This window comes from Megalopta genalis, chromosome 2 (genome assembly GCF_051020955.1).
Source record: "Megalopta genalis isolate 19385.01 chromosome 2, iyMegGena1_principal, whole genome shotgun sequence".
Taxonomy (NCBI): Eukaryota; Metazoa; Arthropoda; class Insecta; order Hymenoptera; family Halictidae; genus Megalopta; species Megalopta genalis.
This window is the reverse complement of record NC_135014.1, coordinates 34,376,991-34,399,717: the sequence shown is the minus strand read 5'-3', so window position 1 is coordinate 34,399,717 and position 22,727 is coordinate 34,376,991. Positions and strand designations below refer to the sequence as shown.

At 44.2% G+C, this 22,727-nt stretch overlaps 1 protein-coding gene across 1 annotated transcript in view; it reads right to left on the bottom strand.

Moving 5' to 3' along the window:
* Positions 1-1,569, bottom strand: part of LOC117225487 (uncharacterized) — a 47,006-nt gene extending 45,437 nt beyond the window's left edge. Inside the window, exon 1 of the mRNA XM_033479080.2 lies at positions 1,089-1,569. Within this exon, the coding sequence (XP_033334971.1) occupies positions 1,089-1,093 (5 nt within the window). The 5' untranslated portion in view covers positions 1,094-1,569. The remainder of the gene's footprint in view (positions 1-1,088) is intronic.
* Positions 1,570-22,727: the final 21,158 nt, after the last annotated feature.

Here is a 22,727-nt window from a genome sequence, read left to right as displayed (position 1 = left end):
TTTTCAGGGGTGGGTTTATCAGTTGAATATGAACGAGGATATTAATGAATATTCATGAAATTTTTATTCCATTTAATGGAATAAAATAATATGGAAATTTGTACGATTACATTGGACACATACAACAATGAAAAAACAACGCTCCAGACGGAGTAATAGAAAACTGGTCTGGTTAACTCGAGCCAACAACAGAACGCACTTTTATGAAAAGGAAACACGTTACTGCAAACATTATTGTGGAATAAATTTAGTCTAATCCTCGCTTTGTAATTATAGCGCATTCTTCAATACTTCGTTTTGCGAATCTAAACTGAGAAGTATCAAACAGTATGTGTAACAATTGGGTCACTGTCGGCGTTGATCAGCACTAGTGAAACTGTGTTTATATATCCTCACTCGCGAATTTGGTCGCTGATAATTCGTGCAATGGTCATTTTTCAAGCGACGAAATCGCAAAGAAGAAGAAGAAGACTGTATTCGATTTATTTGAACGTAATAATCGCTCGTTTATAAATTTTTGCCAGTAAACAATATCCTCGCGAAAAGGTGTACCTACATTCCTTGTCTCTGGAAGCTGTTGCAAAATTATTTAGCACCGAAGAAGTGTCACCGATGCAAATATTTACGTCGATTCTAAACTCCAACATTACAAAATTTGCGTACTTTGAACAAATTGTTGAATTTTGGGAATAATTGCTACAGAAAATACAGTCTCACAGGCAGCTAAACAAATATAAAACTCTGATTCATAACTTCTACTAGAAATCAGTCTCTCTAAATTCAACAAGCGAGATACTGGAGCAAAGGGTAGTTTCAAACTCCCTTCGAAGCTAATTTAAACACACCCGCAGCTCTAAAATTCTCCAAATCAATATTTCAAATTATTACCACTGTACTCAGTGTCTCAAAAATTTCGCAATTCGATCCCTCCGATCGAGAACTCCACAGAATATCTGGAAACGCCTAGCGAAACATCCCCTGAATTACGATAATCACTTCATTTCCGCACCAAATCACGAGAGATTCGCATACGTTCTCCCGGAACGCGTTCCCCGCACACAATCCCAAGAATCACCGGCGAAACTCACCTCATAAAGTGGCCGGCGGCCCGTTGGTGCAAGTCCAGCTCAATTTTGGTGCCGTGGTTGAGACTCTGGGCCTCACCGACTCGTCCCCAACGATCGGCAACGAGCCCGGTGAATTGAAACGCGTCCGTCGAAAGGCGTTTAACGAACAAATAAACAACAAGATCGGTCGAGTCACTGCACTGTCATATCAGAAGGCGTTCCACTATCGATGTCCGAGAGGAAGATTCTGATTCACTGTTACGCTATCACTGCGTGTTAGCGACGTGTCGCGACGCGCGGGTCGGTTACGTCGGCATCCTGCTCGCTTCCGGTTTCGGTCAACTGTTAGCGATTAGCTGCTCCGCATGGGAACTGGCGAGACAGAAGATGGTGTAGTAATCGCGTTCTGCGACGAAGCACGAGGACGAGACACAGAATCGCGCGGCGTTCAATGTGCCTCTGCGGACGATAGTTTTGGGAGTGTGCACGCACGACCCGTCGCCCGGAGCCGGTCCACTGTGTCCCTTCAACCAGTCGTGCCCTCCCCACCACCGGCGGCCGAGCGGAAAAAGGTCGAGCGAGCGAATCGGGAACGCCGAGGGGCGGAGCCTCGTTGGTAAACGCGGTATCGCTCGGGCGCACGATTGGCCGCCGCCGCGAGGCCGTCGATAACGAACCCGACCCGCGTTTCCTGCGACCCGAGGGTGGGGGGCCCTCTCGACGAGGATCGCGAGATAGATACCCTCCCGGTCCCGTGGCCCGGTCCACCCTCTCCCGACGTTCCCTTGTTTCAAAGTTCTTTCCGCGAATTCGCCAACACCGCAACTACTTGCCGCGATTGGTACACGCTCGCCTCGGGTCCTTCCCGAATTTTTGGCAGCCGGTCGCGAAATCCGAGAAATGGAGGTCCGATCGGCGCCGCTTTGCAGCGATGCACCTGAGGGGCTCGTTAAAAATGGCGATGGCTCGGCCGGAAAATGGTTTAACGTATGGGAGAAGTTCAGGAATTCAATGTCGGAATATTCTTCGCGGGCTTTCGCGGAACGTCGGGGTAGAATAAGATTGCGGAGTGTAGAAACAAGTCCGACGATAGAAAATGGTGAAAGGCGATTGATTTTGGTGCTATGAATTAAAATGTTATGCGACGAAACTGTGTGCGATCCGGTATGCACTGGTTTTCAGGAAGACGATGCTACATTGCAGACATTTGTGAAAAAAGATTTCGAACGAATTAGTTCCTAGCAACCGAAATTTCTTGGAGATATAAAATGTGTCGGCAGTCGTTTAGACTATGTTTATTCATTAAGACGATTTGCTTGTTGGAGCGCAATGATCTTAATTTACACGGAACTGTTTTACTTTGATTCACTTTGTTTTACGTTATTTTACTTTGTTTTACTTTTTGTTTTACTTTGTTTTATTTTGTTTCACTTTGTTTCACTTTGTTTCACTTTGTTTCACTTTGTTTCACTTTGTTTCACTTTGTTTCACTTTGTTTCACTTTGTTTCACTTTGTTTCACTTTGTTTCACTTTGTTTCACTTTGTTTCACTTTGTTTCACTTTGTTTCACTTTGTTTCACTTTGTTTCACTTTGTTTCACTTTGTTTCACTTTGTTTCACTTTGTTTCACTTTGTTTCACTTTGTTTCACTTTGTTTCACTTTGTTTCACTTTGTTTCACTTTGTTTCACTTTGTTTCACTTTGTTTCACTTTGTTTCACTTTGTTTCACTTTGTTTCACTTTGTTTCACTTTGTTTCACTTTGTTTCACTTTGTTTCACTTTGTTTCACTTTGTTTCACTTTGTTTCACTTTGTTTTATTTTGTTTACTTTGTTTTACTTTGTTTTATTTTGTTTACTTTGTTTTACTTTGTTTTACTTTGTTTTACTTTGTTTTAATTTGTTCTACTTTATTTTACTTTATTTTCTTTGTTGTACTTTGTTTTACTTTGTTTTACGTTGCTTTACTTTGTTTTAATTTGTTCTACTTTATTTTACTTTATTTTCTTTGTTGTACTTTGTTTTACTCTGTTTTACGTTGCTTTACTTTGTTTTAATTCGTTCTACTTTATTTTACTCTGTTTTATTTTATTTTACTGACGATTGCGACTTTTTGTTTTCTGTTCAACGTCAGGCACGGAACATCGATGTATAAATTTCAGACAGCAAAGGTATCGGAAACGAAGAAATTACAATAGGCATTGAACAGTCTGCACGCTGTCTACAGTGTTTGCATCAAATTGAATTCGCCGTTGTTCGCGGAATAATCGATAGAATTTCTACGGTCAGTTTGATACTTCGACTTTCACTTCTAATGAAGACCGATCTGTTCGCGTCCGTTTAACACTTCACGTCGGTGAACAATCTCTGAAAGCGATACAGCGTGGTCCACGGGACACGCTCAAGTGTCCCGAAACTTGATATCCTTGTTTCGGCTACCGAAAACGGTAGTGGGTGTCGGATTACGCGAAGAATAAACGACAAGGTGTTGATGGTCCCCCGACCGCTTCAATGAGTTATTCTTCACGCCCCGGTGAATTTACAACCCTCTATCTCCTCCGAGATAAGCAGAAATTAGCTCTTCTATGATGGTAACGATGTGGTCGCCGGGGTAATATTGCTGTCCGCATTGGAAACGTCAGCGGAACGTGAGCATAAATCATTCAACGATTCGATGAGGTTCTTTGATCACCCGTCATAAATACGTTCTTCTATTTTAAAATTCTTCGTCTAGTTTTCTTCTCAATTTTGCCACATTTCATATGGATTCCTATTAAATAAACATGCTGTGCACACGTTATCGGTAAGTGGACTGCGGATTTCACGCTTTTATGGTAACACGAATGTCGATCAACGAAATCCGAAACAGCAGACAACAGGAGCAATAAACAAGATGTTCATTCTCTGCATAAAGATTCAGAAACACTGTGTAAAATCGTTCTGTCAACTTATCACGTCTTATTTCAACTTTTCACATTCAGCGAAGAAATCCGCGAAATCAATTATTCATCTATCCATCATGTTGATGAATCACCGTATCAATTCGACGCGAAGCCAAGAATTCGAAAAACAAACACCAATATCTACACTTCGATTATCGACGATCATATCTATCAGGTTGGATTATTAATTGAATGGCGAAAACTCCGTATCTTTTTTCGAAGGATGTCTATCTAATGGAAAGTTGACCTATTTCCTACGATACACTTTTTCCCACGAGTTTTAACGTATGGATATATAAATGTCATTTTTTAAAGAAGATCTGGCCTTTTGGACGAATAAACTCGGCTCATAAAAAGGATACACGAATGTCCCCAGAATTCGTACTCATTTTCAAGAAATTCCTTTGGCAAAATACGTCGCAAAGAACAGCACAACGTAACATAGACAAACGTAACGTAGACAAACATAAACTATGTTAAAATAAAAAAAAAAGAAATAAAAGTAAAAATCCGAAATTTGTACAGAGGAACCTATCGACTAATGAAGCATAAAACGTGCACTATATTGAAAAACAGAAAGAGTCACCCAGCAACAAATTATTTTCCGCGGCAGAAGGATCAAGTAACGGTGTGCAGACATAAGTTCCTAGCCTAACGGCCCTGTCAGGTGTTAAGAACAGGAGTTTATCGATTCCCAGGCGCGGAATCGGGTACAACCGTCGGGAATCAATAAAAGAAGGTGAGATTCAACCCCGAAGATTTAAAGCTCGACGAGAGAGAGAGAGAGAGAGAGAGAGAGAGAGAGAGAGAGAGAGAGAGAGAGAGAGAGGGTGAGAGGCGGCTCGCGAAGAATTTCTCAGCAATAATTTCTGCTTCCCACCAATAATGGAGACCTGTTTGCGTCCACGTAATACAGCATCGCTGCGCGGCCGTGTGCCGCGGGGGTGGGTCGCGCCTCCTGGAAGGAGTCGGGAAACAACCGGACCGAACGAAAGAAAGAGGAGAAACGCGGGGGTGGGCGATAGCTACAGCCAGGTAGAGAGCTGCTGCTACCACCGCTGCTGCCACCACCACCACCGCCGGCCACCAACTGTTCCAGCCCATGCGTGGTGGGGGCCTGGCTCGACGTGGAAGGAAGGTGGGACACGCTGCGAGATGGTGGCCGCCGCTATCGCCGAGTCGAACTCGAAAGAACGCTGCTGAGAATGGAAATAAGAAAGTGACTTCTTCTCTCTTCGATACCACTCGCCGTGCCTCCACCTCCTGCCACCGCAACCCCTCCTTCCGCCCGCCGAGGATAGGCTCCTTTTCTTGCTCCCTCCGACCGGAGGACACCTTCGCGCTTCATCCGCGACGCGGCCCGCAAAATGGTACCTCATTCTACGGCTCTTCTCGGCCGAACACATTTTTTATCGGTCACCACCCCCGCGGGTAATCGGCACCGATACCGTGGAGCTGTTGCCGGTAGGTTTTGCCGCGGATATCTCGAATGCTTGATTATGGCGATGATTCTGGGAGACGGTTGAGACGGATTTTAAGGGTGGTTTTAATGCCCAGTTGACGAAGTTCTCGTACATCACCTATTAAATATGAATGACCATTTATTTCTTCGAAAACGAAACAGAAATTGATTCTTCTGTTATCGAAGTCTACGATTGAAAGTCAATAAAAACGTACAAGAAATAAAAATTGTCTCGTTCTATCAGAAGGAGAGGGGTTAATGTAGTTTATTGTGAGTAAGAAGTATGGTATTATTTATTTATTTATTTATTTGGAGTAGATATTATTAGATTTCGTAATAAGTTCCAATCGCGTCGACGACGGTTGCACGGTATCGTATTTTTTTACAAGAAATATTTGTATGTGCTCCAGAATGATGGACGTCGCGTTTTCGAAGAACGTAGCAGTTCTATAATAAAATTTTCTTTTCGACCAAGTTAGAAAGATAGAAACCACAAGAAACTGTTCCAGGTGTCCAGTCTTTGATTACCCTACTATTAGCAACCATTTTCTAAGTTCGAATCTCTTTCCTGGATGTTTCGAATGAAGGTCGATCACGGGACGAAATTTCGACGTGTTCGTTTGAAACTATCCGCGCCCCTTTCTCGCCATAACTCAAGCATCCAAGAAAATCTTCCCGGGGATGATTTGTGGTTAAGTTAAAGAATCCACGGAATGCGCCGAACACTCTCGTTCCTTTAGCTTGTCGCTGTAAATTTCGGGTGACATTTTAATATCTTCGCTCGGGAACGGCGAGCGCGGAAATGCTTCGAGCTGATTCAATAATATCTACAGAACATGGCGCAATGGTTCGAACACGTTCGAAGCCTGTGACAAAATCCGTTCGTACACCTGTCCCGTATATTCGCGCGAACAAAGACGAAGAATGCAAACACGCAAAGCGCACGCACGCGCTTCGCAATTATTCCTCGGCGCGGCGAACAATTCAATGACCGGCGCTAATGCCCGTCGCCCAGGCAGCGGCGGCGCGCGACAATTTTCCGCGAGAATTACACACAAATTGTGTTTTTACGGGGCTCGGTGCACAATGAGCGACGAACAAGCGAGCGTCGTCGCCCCGTACAAAGAGCATATTGGCTAACTCGGTGCGTCGCGGATCCGCAAACTCATCGCGTTTAATGCGTCGAAATCCGTCGGCCGCGGGCGCGGTGATTCGCTCGAAATAAAAGCGTCCTCGATTCGCGTGACCGTGCAAATTGCGCGAATTCGAACGGGACGGTTCGAACGGCACGGAAAACGACCGGGCTCGCGGGAAATTATCAGATCGACCGGCCGGCCGCCGGGCGCCCCCCTTTTCGACCGCCCTTCATCGCCACTTGAGAATAAACAAGAGGGAATCGATGGACCAGAGAGGGTGGAATCGAGTGTCTACAGAGAAAACCGACGGTCTATGAATTCTTTTGTCACCGCGCAACATCGATTGAACCTTTTCGGCGCGCGGAAACCATGGAATCGTCCCTGCGCCGCTCGCGGGCCATTTAAAGTTGCGCGGTCAGCGAGGAAATTGGCCGTAACACCATTTTGTTTTTCGAATGTCATTGCGGTTGACGAAGGGGACAGTGGATCACCTTTTCTGTCCTGCCTCCGGCAAGAATAACCGTATGAAACGTGCCTAATTCGAATGTTCAATCTCTGAAGACAGAATTGCGCGAGGTGTCTTAAGTCAACCGTCGGCGTGAACGAAATTTTGTAGTAAACGGAAATGAGAAAATTTCTGGAACTGACGATTTTCTCGAAAGTGTCACAACGGTAATAAAAACAGGTATAAAGTTTAGATCGATCAAATTTGACAGTTCGTTTACAAGAAATTCTAGAACGTTGTCACTTTTATGGCCGGGAAAGTGAAAGTTAATGGTCCAACGCGAACAGCTGATATGGCCGTGTCCTCAGGTAAACGGAACTGGACGAATTTGAATAACGTCAACGAGGACCGACAACAACGTCCAAGATATCTCAGATCAACAACTCGGTCAGTTTCTTCAGAAAAAATTGTAGAACGTCGTTGGTACGACCGCGACGAAAACGCAACTTCGTATGAAATCGTCGCGTCGATTCGTGTTGGCCGGCGAATAATCAAGCACTCGCGAAAATCCTGGTGATAGAGGAGACCGCTGGACGACGATTCAGTGGCAGTGTTTATCGGCCTGGAGATTTATTTCCCCTCAGAAGCGGCGTCGCACGTGCTGACTCCCCGAGCGCGGCGCGGCGCGGCGCCGGGTGCGTCGATATTGTTGTACGCGTCGTGGAACATGTAACGTATGAATATCTAATGCACCCCATCCACAATTAAATTCGGACAATATGTTTTGTTTCGGGAGGGGGCCGGCCGGGTCCCGGCACCACCCTCGATGAGGGGTCGAGAGAGCCGTCGCCGTGGCTGGCTCGCTTGCGAACCAGACCCCGGGGCTCTCTCCCTTCGGGATCCTCGACGTTGAATAACCGCCCTAAGTGTAAATCTCACGCTGTACACGCCGATATGATGAGAGGCGATAATAACTTTCGGGCAAATCAGGGCAGACCGCAGCCTCTCCAGCTTGTCGGCCGTCGAGTGAAATTGAACATGTCGACGGATCGTTGGAGGAGATGATCCCTCTTATTAATGGCCCCCGATGGAAGTCGAAGAATCTAATTTATTGCCGCGCGGATTCCTCCTGTCGCACCATTGCCACGAACGCGACTACTCCACGACGATGCTCTAGCCCTCGACTTTAATCATTTTAAAGTATATCTGGAAGAAGGACCGCTGCGTGTCGGAGTTCGAAACATTTAGATTTATGCGGTAATCACAAATCCGTTATGCGATCTGTTATGTTAATTACAAATCTATATTATGGATCTATTATGTATTTGTTAGGATAAGAATTTGTTACGTATTTATTAAGATATAAATGTATTATGTACTTACTGGGATAACAATTTTTTACATATTTATCAGGATAAAAATTTGTATTATGACAAAAATCGTAGAAACAAATTTTATAAGTTCAAAAAAATAATGTAATTTAAAATAACATTATTACGAAGAGTTAGGGTTCAGAATTTTAAGCGACGATATCACGAAGGTGGAAATATGTCCTTCGAACAGATATTTTTCTGAAGAATAGAAATTTTTTGAAGGTTTAAAAACCAAACGTATTAAGTAATCATTAATCTGTGGATCTTCGTGTAAAATATAAATATTCTGTATCAACTGAAAGTCACAGAAGTTATTAGAAATTAATTCCTCTGTGATACTTTTATGTTAAAATACAGTGTTCCAAAATGCAAACAAGATTTAAAACATATCTTAACAAATCTTTATCGAACCTCTTTCAAAAATCATAACAGAAATTCGAACAGTTTCTTAATTTAACTTGGCTACTTTCGTGATCAATTTCACCCAGTAGCCCCTCCCATCGAGTTCAACACAATAGATCACCATTATCAGAGCGAATCATGAAAGCAATCATCTGCTAAAATAAGCTAAATTAACAAACCTGATCTTCTTACAAGAATTTTGCAGTAATCGACAAACTAACTCGCAATCAGCGTCAGAGCAGTTTGACTGTAGAAAATGAGATTATACCTGCCAAATAATATAATAAACTTGTGACGCGTGCAGGTCCTAGCATCTTCTTTCAAAGGTGTCTGTTATTTGGCGAAGCGTTGCCTGGAGGAACGAGGGAGGACAGCCGTGTGATCCGAGCCGATTGTCTCGAAAGGATCCCGCAGTTTTGTGGCGATGAGTCGGATGGTTAATGCGAGCCTGCTGGGCGACAAAAGGCGGCCACCAGCTTTTGCAGCAGGTCATCTCTGATCTGTTTAAACGGGCCGGCTAAGGTCGAGGATACCGGTATAAAAGAAGGAAGAGGCTGTTTAAGGGAAATGAAAGAAATTTTATTTGCCCCCAGGTGGCGATTTCGAGGGCCCGGAACCGGGAACTCCCGCGGGAACCGGCGACCGGGTCCTTGCAGCTGATCTCTGAGTTGGAGAACGTCCACGGTCGTGCCGGCCCTCCGGTCTCGCCTTTCAGCATTATCTTACTGTTTTGTGGAGGAGCAGGTGTCGTGAAAGATGGCGAGAGAATGACAACAAAGGCCGGCCACCGGTAAAACTTAGGTCTCGGCCGAAAGGCTGCGCAGGAATTGTCGGCGCTCAGCAGGCCGTCCATTTTTGCCCGATTGTCGACCGGTGGCTTGCTTGTTTCCGCCTTTCACAAGGCTTCTGTCAAGTAACTCGGCAGTAATAGTTTAATAAAAATCAGCGGTTTCCCGACGATCTCTGCGAATAGACCCGGGAACTCGCTCGGACCAGTTACGTCCGTTCGGGGAACTCCTTCGAGCTTTCGATTTCTCTCGACCGATACTCGGGTCTTGCGATCGGTAGAACGCTTTGTTGCGGTACCTGACACGTCTAGGTACCTGACTTTATGCGTTTATGGCAGGAGTAGGTGAATTGAATGAGAAACAAGGGTACAATGCTCATAGTTTATGTTCGTACTAAATACTGTTATAAATCGATGAACGTTAGGTGAGTCGTCGTTCTACTGCGGATTTTTATGCAAAATAAAAATTGTCCGCGCTAATTGCAAGATTTATGAGCCACACAAACATCTATTTCGTTTTTTAATCATTTTACTCAGTCGAAAATAATTCATCGGTCTTTTTGCTAAATTCTTTCAATGTTCTTATTGGTTTCTAATTGACCTAATCATTTTTGTTATAAGTGTATGAAACGGGTCGTTTTAACCGGCTCGATAGGTTTAGTGCTGGTATTAAGGTTTATTATTAAGGTTTAGGTGTGTGTTAGCGTTAACTCTTTGAGGCACGATGGGATTAAAAACGTCCAATCTTTTTGATGCGCGGTGATGCACGGTGGAACTATTCGAATTCCCAGCCTATAACAACAAATTGAATCGAATTCTTATTATTTTTTTATGCTTTAACATTATGCGATTCCTTTCCTAATAAAAATATATCAATTTCGTTTAATTTGGAACGCGATGAAATTTCCGTGCAACGTGGGTCTATTTTATTCTTTGAAATTCTGTGCCCCACAAAGAGTTAAACATCGTGCAGCCAGATCAGCGATTCCCAAGATCGTCCGCCAACGGTGAACCTATGTATTGCAACTGCAGCGAGCCGAAGAGATCGCCGTCGAAAATGGCGTATTATCAAAGGGCCGTATCCGTCGGTAATTCGCGATCGTAGGTGATCGTGGACGATCGGCGATCCATCGGCGCAATGTGGCCGAGTTGAAAGACCGGCCCGTGGCACGGTGTTTGCACAAAATCACCTCATTGTCCATGGAACTGGTTGAGCCGTTGTCCAGCATAGCGACAACAATCGGGCTCCTCGTGGCCTACAGGTGTTCGGGGCTCGTGGCCCAGGCCGGGCTCGACCGCAAATAATTAATAACAGTCGAGCGACAAATCCGGGCGAGCCGGCGCAGCGGCGTGTAGGCATCACGCTGGAACAAAACCGAGCGGGAAGGCTAATGCCGGGCTAATGCCCGTGCTAAGCCCTTTAAAAGCAACCGACCGGGTCCTCCGGATCCCGTTGAATCGTTCCTGCCACCTACTTACATGCGAATCTGCACCGACAAAAGCTTCGGCCCCCGGGCAAACTTCGCTCGGTTTTTCTCGAGTACGCCGCAGCGCCGCGCTCTGCTCTCTGCGCGTCGTTAAAGAGGTCAATCAGCCGGAAGATAACTGTCACCCATTATGCTTGGACCACCTCCAATTAATTCTGCAACGGGAACTATATATAATGGTGGTTTTCGGAGCACCTTGCTGAGATTCTAGTCAAAGGGCTGCGCGGAGAGAGTTATGGGGTCTCTCGGTCTCTTTTAGAAAGCATTCTTAACCTCACCGTTCTGCAGCTGATGCAAATTTTTCGGTGAATCCTGTTCCATAAAGGACCAAAAAATAACAGATGCGTGTTTTTTTGTGTCGATATGCTTTCATATTTAAAGGATGAAAACAACCCTCGAAGTTTTTAAAATGATGTACGAAAGATAGCTAGAAAGTAGCTCAGAAATGATCGTCGAACTTGATATAAATTTAATTTGTGGCATTTCTGAGTGGACGAACAATATGTTCTCGTTATCGGTCACTCTTGTCGCAGGATAAACTGCCCCTAATCGTTCAACTCTAAGAATACCGAGCTCTGAACGCGACTAACGTACTTCAAGTTTTATAACAATAACAACGTTGGATTTATTTAAATTTCGTACGCTTCAAAGGACAAGGGTTAATAAAAAGCCGCGTCGATCGAAAGCGAGAGAGAAAGAGGATCCGGCGCTAGGATTAGCCGAAAGGAATCGCGGCTTTCCGGGTCCGCGTCGATAAAAAGCATCTCGCATTAACGAGGCAGGGTCGAGGCTGGCAAAGAAATTTCCCGTCTCCCCTCATCGGTTCCATTTTCCCGAACATCGGCCGGCGACGCGGATAGGGGAAAGGGGTGGCGACGTGGAAGGGGACCGCGCGGAAACGGGTGGCGCGAGGGGGGCGGTGGAAGTTCACCTATTTTCGCGGTACGGCGCGCGAAGAAAAGGGCCGTGCTTACATCGCGGGAAACACAATGACGCCGCGAATAAACCAGACGAATGGCGACGACGAGCGACGACAACGGCGGGCTACAATGCCGCGAAAAAAAATCTTCGACTGGCACCCCCCGCGACGCGCGCGGCCCTCCACCGCCGCCTCTTCCGTCGCATCCTTTCCGCGATACGTGGAATTGATGGATGAGAATACGACGACACGAATACAGAATACGCCGCAGCTTGGTATTCCCAGCGCGGAATACACGCCGGCTCTCTCAAGCTTTTAGCCCGGGCAAATAAATCACGGGTTCCAAGGAGGCGACATTCGTGGATAAATTCCCGTCTCTCTTCTCTTCGGCTCCGACACCCACGCGTCCCACCCCGCGGACCGCCCCCGCAACACCGACGAGAACCGCGACGAGTCCTGACACCTTGCGGGCCTGACGTGTGCCGCCTACTCGAGAAGAATTCCACATTTGTGTACGCCGAGGCGACGGGAGCCGTCGGTCCGACGAATTTTACACGGAGAAAAACGCTCCGCACACCTCCGGAGTTTCTGCCTCGGCGAACCTTCCGATCCACAGTTTTCGCTGCGTCTTCTCGTCGCAACAGTCGCGCGATTGTCCGTCAGCCTTTTACTGGATGCGCGAATTTATTCGCGAATTTCTTCTAATGGGAATTAATGCGGCACGTACTGTATGACGTATAAACCTTTTGCAATCAGAATCATTTTATCCCCTTGCACTGTAAATGATTTCGTTCATTAAATATCAACGTCATTCGTTTTCTTTTTTCTAAATAGAAACATTGTTTTGTTCTTCATGAAAGTCGCGTTATGTCAGGGAAATGATTAAGATCGAAAAAGTAACCATCAACGCAGTTGTGAAATAAATTGTAGTGCGAGGGATTAAGACGGAAAACGAAATAGTTTTTCCAATTCATAGCATTTCCATTTTACATAATCTAGTGCATTTTGTACGTATGAAATTGAACTTTGTGACTCATGCGACAGTTGCACTTTTAATGCTAGAACTACCAAAGCACACACACACACACACACACACACACACACACACACACACACACACACACACACACACACACACACACAGAGTCAAACTTTACATTTTAATTACATTTAAAGCTCGATAGTTCTCGCTTAAACAGTTTCTTAAATATAAAGAAATATGATAACGCTAAAATTATTTTGAAACGCGATATAACAATTTTTAATGGCACCGTTAACAACATTTTCATCTAGCTTCATCCTAAACGTCTCTGATTTCCCATCCGATTTCGAAATCATCTCACCAATATCGATCTCCTTCTCACGGCAATTAACACCCTCGCAGAAAACCACGGCAAATCGAACCGGCGGACACCGTTGCCTGAAATGGGCGGCCGGACAGAAAAGACCCGATTCAAAGAAAGAATCCTACTCGAGCCCAGTCACCTCGACAAAGAAGCTCGCAGTGTGCCGGGGCAAAGGTCCGCAGGAGATTCGACGAACAAGGCGTCGAGTCCAAGCGTCGCGGGCCTCGATAATGTCGTGTAAGAGGATCCCGTCGGATATCAGCTTAATTTCGCCGGTGAGCCCTCGGAAAACCGTCGCGGCACAAAAAGACGGACACACGCGGGATTCACTGACCGATGGACGAACGAGGGATCCCGAATTCCCGGCTTATCCGGGATTTCTTCCTTGGCTCGCGCGCGTTTCTGGGCTAGAGTACACCTGCTTCGATAGGGAAATCGCCGGTTTTCTATTCACGAATGCACGCAACCGTGCGTGGCATCGAATCACGGTCCTGCCTATTCCCCGTTCGTTCGATTGATCGCTCCATGGAACAGTGGAAAGTGGACTGCGATCATTATCTCGTTCATCGAGTGGCCATTGTGGTTGATTCTGTATTTGGCAGTGCTGGGTAAAAATAGGAACGATATTTTAGAAGCTGCGGTTGGTCGTCGAGGATTATGTAAATTAAAGCAAATGGAATTTCACGAACGTAAGTTTGTATTTTCCATTTGGTTCTTAAACCGTGTGTTTCAATCTAAATCAACGAAAATTGTATTTAATATGACTTAAGCATGTTTGAAATTATATTAAAAATCCTTGTACCCCAATTTCAAAGCAAAATGGAGGTAGGATTAATTTTTATCAATTTTCTTGAACATATATGTTCTTTTCTATTTTTTTTTTATGTTACAGTATACGATAGTATGCAAGTTTACACGATCTAAAACTGGGTTTGATATGATTCAAGTACATTTGAGATTACATTAAGAATCGTTCTATTTAGATCATATAATGGAATAAAGATGTGCATCAATTTTTATCAATTTCCTTAAATATATATACGCACTTTTTATAAATTACACTATATACATAGTATTTTAGTTTATATGATCTAAAATTGTATTTGAAATGATCCAATTATATTCAGAAATTTCATTAAGCATCGTTGTCTTTAAATTTGATAAAAATCAAGGCTACTCCCATATGATTTTAAAATCTAAATTTTCTGAAATACGTACACACACACATGTTTTCTTAAACATGCATACGTTTCCTCCAGTCGTATTAGAGATGTGAAACAAATATATTAAAAACTTACCTTAACAATCGTTGCGTACAAACGTTAAAATTAGAATAAAACCGACACAGTTCTCCGTGAACTTCTGAACTGAAACCCGCCCCCGGCGTGTCTCATAAAATAAAGTACACCATTGCGACAATAAAATCTCCTCCACTGAAACTCCACTCGGATCACGCATCCCCACAATTTTCATTTTCGCTCGCCGCAAAAGATCAATGACCCCAAAGAAGAACTCTTTCCGCGTTCCACGCGCCACATTGAATCCATTATGAGCTGCCATAATCCCGGAGCGAACAATGCGTATCTATTTGTTAGTTTACCCGCGGGAGAGAGTGCCGCGAGAGCCTGGCCGACGAACTAGGGAAAACGGCATAGCGGATCCATTCACCGGCGACGATTTCCGGAATGTTTAAACATCGACGTGCACCAACACCAGCTGAATAATTGCGGGTAGCGAGCCGGCAGCGGCGGCGGAACCGCCGATAAATGGCGTCCGCGGGTCGGCAGAGCCTCGAATTACAAACCGAAATTTTCCCGTCGGCACAATGCCGATCCGAAAAATATCCTGGTAGACAGCGAGACACGGATCCCGGCTCGGACGCAACTTTTCCATCCGAATACAACGGGGACTAGCTAGCGCGGTCCCACCCCCGCGGTTTTCATCCCGTATTCGCCCGGTTCTCGTTTCCTTTCTCCGCGGAAAATCGGATCCGCGGGCGCGCGGGATCCACGCGGATCCTGCGACGCATCACGGGACATCTCATTACGCTCGAAGAAAGGAAGTCGAAGCCACCGAGAGATCCGCATCGCGGTAGCCGAAGGATCTCCCACTGTCATTTGGCCCGGCACAATGCCCGGCCCGTCTGCTATCCGATTGTTTGCCGCATTCTCTTCCCCTTCCTTCGGACTCTCCCTTTCTCTCTCTCTCTCTCTCTCTCTCTCTTTCTCTCTCTCTCTCTCTCTCGCTGTCGCTTCCTTTCTCTCTCTTTTTTCCCACAAAAGGAGACGAGGGTGCCCCGTGCACGCCGCCGAGAAAAGGGGGAGTCAAGCCGAGTCAGTCGATCGCCAATTGACTGACGTTATCGGCCCATCTTCCAGATTAGGAAGATTGCTTAGAGACCGGCCGGGATGTACACGGTGTCTTGGCTTTATTCGTGGAAATCGGGGCCACTGCTTCCTTACCCCCCCCCCCCTATCGTAATTCGAGGATCCAACGCGGAGCGCTGGGAGGCAAGATCTCCGAGAGGTATTTAGCGAGATGCGATTACCGACGGGATGCAGCTGCGATCGGGGATCGAGATTGTCTTGGGAGAATATTCGCTGATCGATCCTGAGCGGCTTGTATCGTACCTATTTTGTTTGTTCGAACGGTCTCGTACTGTATTCTTTCCTTTTATTTTCGCTCCGTTTTCACGTTATTTCACACCGAACCCACCGTCGCCGGTCGAAAAACCGGTCTTACGTTTTCTATTTTCAAATCGTTGAAATTATCAAGATTTTAATATAAGATTTTTTAATAATAGTCGTTTTCCTGATTGCCTGTGAAAAACCGGAAAATTAAAAATAGTCAAAATTTAATAAATTTAATAACTAACTTAATATAATAATTAATATAACTTAAATTATATTAACTAATTAATTATTATATTAATTATATTAATTATATTAACTATAATTAATATAACTTAAATTTAATAACCTTAACTAACCCAAAACTATAATTCTGATATTTTATAAGTTCATCCATTTTTGTAAAGTGATGCAGCGACCTTAAAATATGCCAGCTACGCGCGAAAGTTTTCTATTCGATAAATAAACCAAAGGCAAATGCAATTGGCCAACGCACAGTAACCGGCTCCACTACCCTTACACGCTTTTTAAAACATTGTCACTCGCATCGGTGCGTTAGAAAGAAATGATCACGATCGCGATGTTCTAATCACTTTAGAGGAGAAATGGTTCCGCAAGCGGCCAATAAAAAGCCGCGGCCCGAGCGAACAAAACATTGTATACGGATCACATTATCGATTCTCAATGCTGACTACATAAATCGAGGCGGCAAAAAACTGCTTCGCGGACGGTCACGGTTAGTTAAACGCGAATAAAGCGTCCGCGAAACGGCGTATCGTGAATCGGTCGTTCAAATCCGCGGAAGTAAGGGGATTACGATCGGATCTCGAACGTTAACCCGTGGACACGTTAGGTCCATCGATTAAAAAGCGCGAGAGAGATCGAAGTGGAAAGCGGGAGAGAGAGAGAGAGAGAGCGAGAGGGGGAGAGGAGGGTAGGTAGAATCGTCCAGCAAAGTTTACGCGAAGAACGACGACGGGCGTCCGGCGGATCCGGCGACAATGGCGGCCGCGATCGGATTATCCGGGCCCGTACATACGTTTCGCCGTACGTGTAACTTTAAATCGTGAACACGGGGGCATAAGCAGCCCCCGGGCACGGTCGTTCGACCCGCCACAAAGGGGAAGTTATTCTCTAGATCTCTTATCTGGCCCGATCCTCGCGGAAAAGCGTGCAACGACCCGGTAAAGTCTTCTCTTTTGCGGCGGCCCTTTGTGGCGTCGTTTACTGGATCCTTCGACCCTCCACTCGAGTTCTCTAATTTTATTTGCCCGGATTACGTGGCCATCGATTCCGCACTCACCCCCCCTCTCTCTCTCTCTTTTACGGAAATACTACCTTTTTTTGCTTTCGTTTAGATCGATACATTATTACCGGAATCACTGGTATTTCTATTCCAATATAACGGTATTCTGCGATGATGTAGTTTTTTGAGTGTCTTCGAACGTATTTTGTTCTAGAGTTAAGACAATTTGTTATTATTGAATTTCTGTTTCTTGGAATCGTCTCTGAACATTTTTGATTCACATGGAGATCCGCAGTCTATTCACTAGACCAGATATAACATATTAGATTGCGGACTTTTATGCAAAAGATAAATTATTTAAGTTAATTGCAAGAAATATAAATTCAGGGAAGATGCCTTTTCTCTTATGACAATCGCGATAAGTTGAAAATAATGTAACATAATCCTTCAATTCTTCTAACGTCTTCTCAGTTTTGTATTTGACCTAAAAATATTATCTATGCAAAATAGAAATTATTTAAGTTAATTGCAAGAAATATAAATTGAGGAAAGATGTCTTTTCTCTTGTAACAATCGCGACAAGTTGAAAATAATGTAACAGAACCCTCAAGTTCTTCTAACGTCTTCTCAGTTTTGTATTTGACCTAAAAATAGATAATTTTTATCATGAATGCATGAAATAAAAACTGAAATAGAAATCGTCTGCAAAAATTGTATAAAACATTAGTCAAACAAAAATGTATTCCTCTTTTTGGATAATTTTATTGAATTGAAAATAATGTAACAATATCCTTAAACGCTTCTAAAGTCTTCTCAATTTTGTATCTAACCAATTCATTTTTGCCATAAATGCATAAAATTCGCAGTCCAGTCGTCACAGACCTCGAGACACTACAGCGTGTTCGAAACTACGATTCAGAATCGAAAGTCGGCGACAGAATGAACGTCGGCAGCGTGACCGACGGTAGTCAGACGACCGAGCTCGCCGTGGAAGCGGAGCAAGTCCGATTTCGATTTGGAAAAAACTTGGGATCGATCGGCCGAAGTCAGCCACTCGAAATTCCATCAGCGATCACGGGGAACGTTCGTAGAATCCCCCGGCGAACCGATAGAAATACCTGCTCCATCGAGGCGTTAACAATCGGCCGCGCTGGCTGAATGGCCGACAGAATGCCGGGCCGCGCGGCGTTCCCGCCAAAAGCGAAAGAAAAGAAACGAAAAAGGGAGAGAAAGAGAGAGCGAGAGAGGGAGAGAGAGAGAGAGAGGGAGGGAGAGAATGACGAAGAAGAGGAGGCGATCCCGAAGGCGCCCAGCGGTCTGGCCGAGCGACCGATGGAATCCGGAATGCGCGTGGGTTTGGATTTTCAGGCCATTAGGCCGTTTCTACCCACGGACTGGTCTCGATGGACCAGCCACCCTCAATGAAACTTGACGCCTTCTCTCTCTCTCTCTCTCTCTCCTTCTCTCGCCCTCTCTTTCTTTCTCTCTCTCTCTCTCTCTCTCTCTCCCTCTCTCTTTCTCTCTCTCTCCCTCCCTCTCTCTCTCTCTCTCTCCCTCCCTCTCTCTCTCTCTCTCCCTCCCTCTCTCTCTCTCTCTCTCTCTCTCTATCTATCTATCTGTCTATCTCTATCTCTATCTCTCCGACTGAAATCTTGGAACTAACGTGCGACCAAGGGATGAGATAGAGAGAGAGAGAGAGAGAGGATTTCGTGGCAGGTAGATCGAAAGAGTCTGACACAATGAAAAGGCGTTCCGTGACACGTCGAGAGGGCAGGTGTTAGTCAGCGTCCCGACGCCTTTCTCCTAGACCTGGAAACCAGGTCTTTTTTTTATTAATTTAACCTGGACACGATCCGTCGATTAATTCCAGCACTGTTTTCGACTTGATCCCCTCCGCTCCTACGAGTCCATGGATTTTTTTTATTCCTTCGAATTTTCTTCGCGATGATTTCCATTGATTCCCATTTTCTAGGATGCTCTAGATTGAATATATATTTCACTGTGATAATTAGCAATATGTAGAATGCTCGGAAATGATTTACTGAAAAGATAGAAGCTTTTAATGATATTTATAATTCATCGTAGAACTCTTTCGAATATTCCATCTGTATTGGAAAAAACGGTAAGTGCATTTTTTTTTTTATATATGTTCTCAAAATTGGTCTCCTGTTTCTATTGTATTTTTATACAGCAACGCTTAGATATATTTTGAACGTTTATTTAATTTAATTTAATTTAATTTATTTATATATATGGGTAAACACTTGATTTTTACGATACGTATCGCATCAAGACTGACAGTGATTCAGCGAATCAGTAGTTTAGGTGAACAGTTTATTTAAAATTGCTTGTTTAATCTGTTTGTCCTTAGTAATAGATAGTATAAGTTTGGTCTCAACCTTCCTGGACACCGTGTATGTATTCTTAAAATGCAGGGATGGTTAGACTGCGGATTTCATGCGTTTTTAATAAAAATATACATATATGTGAAATTTCAAACAATGAGAATGTTGAAAGGATTTAAAGATTGTATGTATTATTTTCTATGTATGTATTATATTCTATGTATTATTTTCGACCCACTGAAATTATTAAAGAAAGGAAGAAAAAAATATCTATTCGGTTAACGTTTGTCGCAATCAATGAAGATAAGTTTTATTTCGCATAAAAATTCGCAGTCTGGTTATAATAAATTATTTTTACTTGTCTTGCTCGAAAAGTAACTAATGCGCTTTTTTTTAACACTAGGTTTACGGAACCCGTGAAAATGACGGGCCACTAATTTTTTAATTCACAATTATTCAAATTGTTCAGATTGTTCAGATTGTTCACAATTATTCAAATATTACAATAATACTTGTTCAAAATCAGAATAAATGTTTTATTGTTACTTTTATAAACTAATATAAAACTGCTGCTTCCAGTGCTCCGTAAATCCATTGTTAAGAATAACAAGATTGCATTTATTCGAAGCTTTAACATCGCAGGTCAGAAGAACGATCTCGGACTTAGAGTTAAAACGGCGTCGAGTGCAAGAGATTAATAAAAACCGCCTGCCTCGGCTCGCGAGCCGCTCCATTTATCTCGCGCTAATCCGTGAATCGTGTTGCACGAATTTTTGTCAGGAACAGCGGCAGTTCCCCGGGCGAAGCGAACACGTTAGCACAATTAAAATCTAGTTTACCAGGTAAACAGGTGAGAGGGCGTGCACAGAATGGTAGGAGACAAGCGGCAGTAGTAAAAATGGAGGAAGCCGGGAATCGTCTCTCCGCGCTCGAATGGGAAGAACAGAGATTTCGTTTCGTATAACGGGCCAACAATAAATTCGTCGTGCTGTTAATAAATCCCATTGCCGGCGAGAAGAGAGATTCCGAGCCGCGGGCACAAAGGCGCGGATGAACGAGGATATAGAGGGCGGCCCCTTTGCAGCATTTATTGTAGGAAGCAAGCTTAAGTATTGTTACCTGCTGCTACCGGCATTGTCACTCCTTCTGTTGCTCGCCGTTTCCCTCCTACCTCTCCTGCGGAAATCTCTCCTCTTCTCTCCTCTCCTCTCATCTCTTCTCCTAGCCGACAGTTTTTTTCAGCTCGGAAACTTTCTTTCACGAATTCGCCTCGAAACTCACGAATCGCTGCTCGTTCCACTTCGACGTCAGATCTCTCGCCGCAGATGGTTATCTTTCGGAATCATGTCATCGATATTTGGACTTCAGGGACAAGAGAAGTCATTAGTCAATCCTCTGCACACACACACATCCGAGGATTTTATTTATTTATTTATTTATGTACTTAGCATCGACTGACTAAGAGTTCTTTTAATTTCTCTACAATATTCAATATTCAATATATATAATGATAGTAATAATGATAATAATAATAATTACAATAATAATATCAATAATAACAATAGTAATAATTAGACTGCAGATTTCGTGTATTTATGAGAGAAATGAACAGGTCAAATAAAAAACTGTAAAGGCACTGGAAAAATGTTGAGACTATTGTTACATTATACAGTAATGTCTCTCTAATTGACGCCCAGATTGACCACAAAAATGGACAATCTGAGCGTCAGTAAGGGAGACATTACTGTATTTAACTTATCGCAAGTAGTAAAAGACGAAACACATTTTCATCTCACATGCGATTCTTACCATTAACTTTTTACTTTGTATAAAGATCCGCGGTGATAATAATGATAACAATAATAAGACCAATAATAGAATAATAATAAAATGGAATAAGAACGGTTACGATGGATGCATTCGCTCATGAAAGTGCGTTAAGAACAAGAATCGAACCGAGAAGAATTTTAAATCAAATCGATTTAAGTGAAAACAACTAACAAAAATCGTGATTTCTTCGTTGAAATGATTTGATAATCCGCCAAAATCCCGAAGTAACGGATAAATTTTGCGACCGGATTTCAAATCAGCGTGTCAAAATCTGCGACAAGTGTAATGTGCAACATTTAATAAAAAAATCCAAATACGCATGGCATTGGATAAATCACAATTTCACGTTGGAATGCTTTAACATAAATTATCAAGGTTCAAAAATCAAGGTTCAAAAATGAAATCTCTCTATTTTTCCTTTATTCTACAACATTTCAGCATCAACGTTTCACTCAAAAGTTCCTCGATTTCGGCGCAATTTTTTCAATCGGCCGCACTGTGCGGCTCAGACACGCCCGAGATTCGTCTTCGCCGGCTGAACCATGGTCCCGTAATCGCGCCAGCTAATCGTCCCCGAAGCCCTGCGATCCCCGAACAATGGTTCCCGGCGCGAGTGTAAAATCGGCGGGAAATTGGCGCGGTTCGAGCGATTTGACATCGTCTATTCTGTGGATCGGCGCTGCGTGTCGCATCTCGGCGTCGCTTACAGGGGCCCCGGGGCCACTGTCATGCAAAACCGCGACACGAATCTCGAATCACGATTCGATTGGCTCGGAATCGAATCGGGTCGAATCGATGTTTCCGGCCGTGTTTCTCTAATGCATATGCATCGATCTTTCCTCGGCCCACCTCCCCGGTTTTAATCTATTTTTCCCCGGTGGCTCCCCTGTCGCCTCGCACACGCATCGAACACGACTTTCTTCTGTGACGAAAATACCCCCGGGCTCCATATGGCACTTGCCCGGAGCGCGGACAATGGGGCGAGAGAGGCCCGCGAGGAACTGTGCGGAGAGCGAGAGAAAAAAATAAGGGGCCATCCCGCGATATTTGAATTCACGCATGCGGAAGCAGGTAACGCGCACGCTTACGACCGACGCCGTGGCATTACGACCGGGAACACCGTATGAATAATTTTCTAATCGGCCGTTGCCGTACGAACGGTTACGAGGAACGCCGCGTGTGCCGTTTCACGCCCCTTATTTTGCTCTTTTCGCGGCGATTCGGAATTCGTGTCACTTTCCTCGAGAGCAAGTCGCAGACTTTTATTCACCAATCGAGTTTTAACGGCGACGCCGAAGAATGGCCGACCC